The following is a 7409-nucleotide window of genomic DNA, read 5'->3' on the forward strand; positions in this document are numbered from 1 at the left end:
AATTCCCAGCCAAGGGGACCTCCCAAAACTTTGGTAGGAGCGCAGGAAGCACCGGGAGTGTTTGTAAGCACCACCTTGGACATAGGGATGGGTTAGGCTGTGCTTGGCCACGCAGCAGTGAGAGGCCATGAAGCAATGGCAGGGAAGCTTACAGGTTGCATCCATACCCTGCACAGCAGTGCCCAGGGTACAAGAAATGTAGGAAACGGGTCGGCGAAGTTAGGTAGGAACAGACCAGATCAAAACACTGAGCGCTTCATCCATGCCCCTTGCCACAGTCGTGCTTGGGAGGCATTATACAGCTCCCAGGAAAAAGCAAGGAGGAACAATAACTAAGTGGATGATTTCTCGATATGGTTTTGTCCCTATTTTCTCCAGGGTTTTATACAAAGTATTTTGACTGTGGTACCATAGCTGTGAGAAAGAGCTAACAGCTACGACAGTGGGGTGACAGCCTTACCCATCGCATGCTCGATCAGTACGGGTGGATACACTGCTTTGAGGGCTGATGGCTTCTGGAGGAGACATGCCCCGTCCCCCACTTGCTGCAGCAGACCCTGTGGGGCCATGCTACAGGTCCCCCAAGTTGGGGAGCAGCTTGGGGGGTCCAGACAACATTGTGCCTGCCCGGCACAGGGGAGGGGATGGCAGAGACCAGCCCTGCTCCGGAGCTCAGCCTGAAAACCTTGTTCTGGCTTGTTTTCCCACTAGCTTTGGGTGCCTGACTTGTAATAAGTGAGCCTGAAAAGCAGGCTCCTTTTCAGACATGCCAGGCACCCACAACTCCAACTCGCAGACGCGTCTCCAGGGAGTCAAGTTCCAGGTGCACCCAAAAAAACTCGTGTTTCAGCCAATACCCAAATGCCTCTGCTTCCTTGTCTGAGAAAAGCTGGGCAATGCCCAGGCCCAGGCCTCTGAGGCTCAAGGGGAAATTGCTCTATAGCAGCCACTCTAATTGCACTGAAATTACGAGATCAAGCAGTAAATTCACGTCTGTGTTCGTTGCTCTGGGTGGCAAAGCCGCACCGGCAAGCGCCTGATCTCCAATCGCTGCAACTTCACGTTTCATTGGAAAGGGAAGGAGGGGGTTAATGAAGGGAAGCATTGCCAGTTGGAAGTGCTACCTAAAAAGGGTTTCTCCTACTAGCTGAAGCAAAATGGTTTCTCTTGCCAGCTTGTTTACTCTGCAGCTGAGAGCAGCGGACCGCCAGGTTTTGCTGCTGGAGCCGGCTGCAGGATCGACGGCTGCGAGACCGGCCCTGGCACCAGGACATCAGCAGGGCTGGACAGACTGCGGTACAGCTGCACCGTCCCCAGCCCAGGGCCAGCCCCATGGCGCCCGCACCGCAGCCCGGCCTCCAGGACCGGCAGCATGTACGCAGGGAAACGTGCAGCTATAACCCTCCAGACAGCAAATCCTGGGCCCATCCTCCTTTCCTTTGGGGAAGTAATGGTACTCGCCATTTAATGGACAGTTAAAAGCTGCAATTACATTTAACCGAGATGGTTTCAGACCAAACGTCCCCTACAGCAGCAGGGTCCTTAGGGCCCTTTCCCATGGGAAGGGCACACCAACCCCAGCGGAGACCAAGGAATAGGGATGCTGGAGAGGACACAGAGATTTTCCTGGGAAAGGCAAGCACCAAACCAACCCATCCTGTCCCAGCTTGCTGCTGCAGAGCCAGAAAATGGACAGGAGTGGTTATCCTCTTTTAGAAAAGCAGAGCTTACAGTCATGTGCCAAGACAGGTATCAGCCAGATTCCTGTCTCCAGGAGATTTCAGAGTCCACAGGCCAAACTGAAGCAGCACAGCTTTTGCAGCACACAGACCATCCCGGCTCCAGGATTAAAGCCACCATGTCTGCAAACAAAACACTCGCACCCGCCAGGAGAGCCAGCCGGGGAGGAGAGGCAGCCTGCAGCCGCCGCCGGCCTTGCCAGCCACAACGCAGCGCCCAGCAGTCAGCAAGAGGATCAGGCCCATGTTTTATAGCCTTTATATTAATTACCCAGAGTCTAAATAAGATTAAAGTTTTAATTCCATCTTTATCTCCTAGAGGGTCCTGCTGTGCTCTTGGGTTTTCCTGGTGCCACGAAGCTTCTCAGGCAGCTACAGCAGAGGGCACTTCTCTGACAGCCAGACGGCAGCATCTCCCGCATCAGGGTTGCCCCACGATGCCCGAACAGCCCCGAGGATGCACCACCCTCTGCAAGGCCCTCTGCACCTCCCCTCCAGGGCCCTGCAAAGTCCACCTGACCCTTCAGTTAAAGCCACAACCCACGGCCAGCGGGGCCACGCGATGATTAAAGAGCAGAGGGCGGGCGCTGGGCAGTGTCCCGAGGCCACGCTGCAAGTCCGAGCCCAGGCGGGATGGTGAGCAGGAGCTCGGGGCGGATGATGTCTGCCAGGGCGATGCTTTGCGGCTGGCACTGTCCGCACTTCCCAAGCCACCCTGTAGCAGCCGGCTGACGGGCAATTCGGGCTCTTAGCCTGGACCACCTAGGCTGGAGTTTTACAGCTGGAGATGGGCCAGAGAGCCGCAAATGCCAGCTGAGCAAGAGAGGCAATCGCTGCCTGCACTGGCTAGGTGGAAGATGTGGCACGGGCTGGCAGCAGCAGCGCTCGCTGCCCTGGTTCCCCGGTGCCCAGGAGGCCACAGAAAACACTGCAGAGCCACAGCTGGGGCTTAGTCCATGAGCACCAACACCAACGCGAGGGCAGAGCCTTTGATCTCGCTGAGCGGGAGCGAGGCCTGGCTCCAGCCACCAAAGCACCCAAAGCTCAGCACTGGTTTGTGCAATGTGCAGCCCTGATGCACCCCTTATTATCTGCACAGATGAGCTCCGGGTATCACCTCCCAGATCTCCAGCTGCAGCGCAGCCACAACCTTGGAAAAGCTGACCTGCAGCCAGGAAGGGTTGCAAGGGAGAGAGACCGATGGAGGAGAGGAGGGAGGCGGCGCAATCCTGCACCTCAGGTGCTGCCCATACCCACCACCTTGAGCTACAGCCATCCTCTGGACAGAATTGTGATTATTTTCCACGTTACAGACAAGGAAAGGGGGTCAAGAGCATCCTACAAGAGCTTGGGAATGCACAGAGTGTCATTCACCCCGGTTTGCATGGCTGAGGGCAGCTTGTGGAGAACTTGCTCGACAAGCAAGGTTGCACAAGCAAGGAGGGCTTGGCCAGCTGCCACTCAGGGGGCAACGAGCTGCCCCGACCCAGCTGCTGTCCCAAGGGCCCTTCCACAGGAGAAAAACCTCTGTGACACTGGGTCTGCTCCCATTCCCTTGGGTGGAGGACATGAGTGAGCTGAGCCAATGGAGTCCAGCCAGACCAGGAAGCAAGCAAAGCCCCCAGCCCTCCGAGCATGCCCCCACAGCCTCGGGCTTTGCATGGTGCCCTCAAAGCCGACGAGCCCAGTGACCACCATGCGTGACTGCCCTGTGGTTTGGAGGTTGGGCTGCACTGGCAGGCGTGAGGACTTCAGAGGTTTGCTATCCGGTGGGCTCTCCACAACCTGCAGACATGAGGCTGCCCATAGTCACCGCTGAGGTATGCATGCCAGCACATGCCCCAAAGCAGGCACCCAGCATGGGGAACCTCCGCAGTCAGTGGGGAACCTCCGCAGTCAGTGGGGAAACCCCTCCTCTCTCCTACCTTCCACTTTCTACAGAAGATGCTGTTTCCGAAGCAGCTCTGCAGCTCCCGTTGCCCCAGCACTGCGGTCCCTCCCAGGCTCCCCAGCTCACAGCCCCTTCTCCCACCAAAGCACTGCAGCCCCTTCCCCAAGACTCCCGCAGTTGCACGCCCAACCCCAGCTCTTACCTGCTGGCCAAGGGTTGCTCCTCTGCGGCGGCAGCAGCTTCCCCAAGTACGGCTGCTCCCCGGGGCAGATGACTGGGTCCCTCAGCGGCCAGGTCCTTTGAGCAGCCAGCATGTGGGGCAGGCCCAAGCCCCTGCACCCCCTTAGCCCCTCAACACCCCTAACCCCATACACCCCACAAGGGCCTGCCCAGACCTGCCCCCCCTCCCCATCACACGCACCCTGTGGACCCTCTTTGGAGCAGGGGGCCCTGCTACCCTGCAGATTCAAGGTGTGCAACGAGGTGGGATGGGAGCCGTTAATTAGCAACAACCCGTGCATGGTCCTGCTCCCACTTAAGGAAGGAAAAACTGGTGTGATTGGGGCACTTTCTGAGCAGTGACTGAAGCACGGTCCTGCTCCCACATGGGGGAAACATCTGACTCCTCTCCGCAAAGCGTGGGGTGAAGGTGAGTGCTTGCAAGGCGGGAGAAGGGGGTGTCCCTGCCGGGGGGCTGCTCGCTGTCGGGCCATGGGGGGAACCAGCAGTGCTGAGGTGCCGCCAGCCCTTCCTAACCTTTAACACCGCAGGGCTGGGGCAGCTCCAAGCGGAGGGGGGTGCACCGGGGTCTGCAGAGGGGGGGGCAAGGGGCTGCGTCCAGCCAGGAGGGGGGCAGCCCTCCAGCACGCCCGGGGAGGGGGCTCCCAAGGGTGCTGTGGGGGTGCCGGTACCACCCAGAGTGCTGGGGGTCGGCAGTGCGCTGGGGTGTCACTGTGAGAGGGGTGCAGGGGGCCCGGTGCCCCCAGGGAGCGGGGCGGGGCGGCCCGTGCCGCGTCCCCGGGGAGCGCCCCCGCCCTCGCGGCTGCTCGGGGCCGCCCACCGGGGCGGGAGCCGCCCCCCGCTCACCTGTGTGAGGGGAGCGGCGCAGGGAGGCGGCGCCCCGGCCCCGCCGCCGCCGCTCCGGCGGGCACCCGCTGCCCGGTGCTGCCCGGTACAGCCCGGTGCTGCCCGCCGGGCCCCCGCTGCCCTCCCTGGCCGCGCCGCGCCTGTCAGCGTTTGAACGGCGCGAGGGGCCCGCCTCGCCCCTATTGGCCGCCGCGCCCGCCCGTCAGGCCGCCCGCCGCCGCCCCGTTGGCCGCGCGCGCCGGGGGGGCGGGGTGTGGCCGGCGCGGTGCTATAAAAGGCGGGGGCTGGGCGGGCGGGCGCTCAGTGCCGCTGCGCGACAGGTACCGGCCGGCGGGGGGGGGGGTGTGGAGGGAGGGAGGGAGAGGGAGGGGGCGGGGCAGGCGCGCGCGCGCGGAGGGCGGGCGGGGGCGGCGCGCGGGGAGGGCGGGGGCGCGCGCGGCGCTGGTGGCGCTGGCTGCACGCGCCGTGCCTGCACGGAGCGCGGCGGCGGCGGCAGCAGCAGCAGCGGGAGCCACCGGCGCGCACGGCGATGCCCGCTCTGCTCCCGCCGCTGGCCGCCCCCTGAAGACACCCCTCTCTATTTCCCCCCCCTCTCCAGCGACCTCAGGCTCTCTCCCCCCCCTTCCCCTTCCCCCCCCTTCTATTTCCCTCCCCCCCCCCGCCTCTTTATCCTCCTTTTTTGCGACCCTCCGCACCCTCCCGGCTGCCGTGTGGATGCGGCCCGGGGTGCCTGGCTGCGCGGGTGGCGAGAGCAGATGCTGAGGGGCCGGAGGAGGATGGAGTGCACCCTCGATGCGCAGAGTTTGATCAGTATTTCCCTGCGGAAGATCCACAGCTCCCGCACGCAGCGAGGCGGCATCAAGCTCCACAAGAACCTGCTCGTCTCCTATGTGCTCCGCAACGCCCGGCAGCTCTACCTGAGCGAGCGCTACGCCGAGCTCTACCGCCGCCAGCAGCACTACCCCGACGGCGCCCCGCTCCTCGCCATGCCCGCCTGCCCGCCGCCCGCCGCCGCCGCCCCGCCGGAGCTGGCGGCGCTCCCGCTGCCCGCCGACACGCAGGACCGCGAGGCGCGGAGCTGCGCGGCGGCGCGGGGCGGTGCGGAGCTGCTGGAGGTGCCGGTGTGCGCGGCGCCCCCGGAGCTGCAGCGAGCGCCCTGCAGAGACTCGTCCCCGGGCTTCTACCGGGCCGCCGGCAGCGCCGGTCCCGGCGGCGGCGGCGGCGGCAGCAGCGCGCCCGCGGGGCTGCTCTACGCCGCCGGCTGTGACTTCGGGAGCGGCGGGGCGCCGCACTGTAGCAGCCGCACCACGGTGCTGGATTTGGACACTCACGTCGTGACCACGGTGGAGAACGGGTACTTGCACCAGGACTGCTGCTCGCAGTGCCCCTGCTGCTGCCAGCCGGCACCGGGGCTCGCCTCCCCGCCGCCCACGCCGGGCACCAAGCGCAAGTATTACCCGGGGCAGGAGGAGGAAGAGGAGGGGGTGGAGGAAGGGGAGCCGGGGGGAGGCGGGGTGGCGGGCGGCCCCCCCTTCGCCCCGTGCACCAAACGCGCCCGTTTCGAGGAGTACAGCGCCGAGCACCCCCAGGACTCTTCCAACATCTCCAACTTGATCTCCATCTTCGGCTCCGGTTTCACGGGGCTGGTGAGCCGGCAGCAGGCGGACTCGGAGCAGCCCCTCAACGGGCAGCTGTGCAGCAAGCAGGCGCTGGCGAGCCTGGGAGCCTGGACTCGGGCCATCGTCGCGTTTTAGAGAGGAGCGGGGAGCAAACGGGGCGGGGGGGGGGGGTTTGCAAAACGGGGGTGCGATCCGAGGGACAGCGGCTTCGGAGTGGGGGGGACCCTGAAACAAAGGCGGGGGGGGGTGGGGAGAGGGGAGGGGGGGTTGGGGGGTGTCGAGGGGTGCGCAGGGGAGGTGGGAGGGCAGAGCCACGCTAGTGTTTTATAAATTGTACAATAAAGAAAAAAAAATCTAAGATCTTGGGACTTTATTTTTGCAGAGATGAGAGATAAAAAAAGGCAAAAAAAAAGCAAACAAACGAAAACAAAACAAAACAAAAAAGCCAACAACGAAGCACCTATTTAAATAATCCTCTTTGTGTCCGCCCGGGTGCTCTCTGCGGCGGGTTTCCCGGGGCCGGTGCTGGCGGCGGGGAGCGCCACGTGAGAGCCGGGCCCCGCCGCACCGGCCCCGGGACCCCCCCCCCACGCCCCGGGCTGCCCCAGCGGGGTCCCCCCGCCCCCGGCTTGGCTGGTTGTGGGGTGCGGGGAGGGGAAAGCAGCCGCTGCTGGTTCGCTTTTGTGCGTTTCTTTATATATTTAAAAGAAAAAAAAAAAAAAAAGGCAGAAATGAAAACATTTCAACTTTCCTCCCAGAAGAAACGTGTGCGATGTGACTTCTCCTTCCCACCGCTTGTGCCAGGGTAACGCTGGAGGGTTACGAGAGTTGAATTTGGGGAGGGGGGGTGGGTGGGGGGGTAGAGCAGGGGCCGGGGGTCCCTCCGGGCTGCTCCCCGCCGCGCCGGGGAGGGGGCGAGCCGCCCCCGGCAGCCCCGAGCCTCCGCCTCGGTGTGTGTTCGTGATGCCGCAGGTAACCGTGTAACTGCTCGCGTCTCCGGTGTGCTGTGTCGGGTCTCTTACTCTTTTTTTTTTTTTTTCCTTTTCTTTTTTTTTTCTTAAGTTCAACTGTTCT

At 63.1% G+C, this 7409-nt stretch overlaps 1 protein-coding gene across 1 annotated transcript; it reads left to right on the forward strand.

Moving 5' to 3' along the window:
• The first annotated feature begins 5309 nt into the window (after window positions 1-5309).
• IER5L (immediate early response 5 like) lies at window positions 5310-6693 on the forward strand. Its single transcript, XM_075170294.1, has one exon. It carries the CDS (start codon window positions 5472-5474, stop codon window positions 6468-6470), a length of 999 nt encoding a protein of 332 aa, XP_075026395.1. The 5' UTR covers window positions 5310-5471; the 3' UTR covers window positions 6471-6693.
• The last annotated feature ends 716 nt before the right edge of the window (window positions 6694-7409 follow it).

The sequence above is a fragment of the Calonectris borealis genome, chromosome 21 (genome assembly GCF_964195595.1).
Source record: "Calonectris borealis chromosome 21, bCalBor7.hap1.2, whole genome shotgun sequence".
Classification (NCBI taxonomy): Eukaryota; Metazoa; Chordata; class Aves; order Procellariiformes; family Procellariidae; genus Calonectris; species Calonectris borealis.

Coding starts and splice junctions, on each gene's coding strand:
- IER5L (XM_075170294.1), top strand. CDS start 5,472: ATGCTGAGGGGCCGGAGGAGGATGGAGTGCACCCTCGATGCGCAGAGT.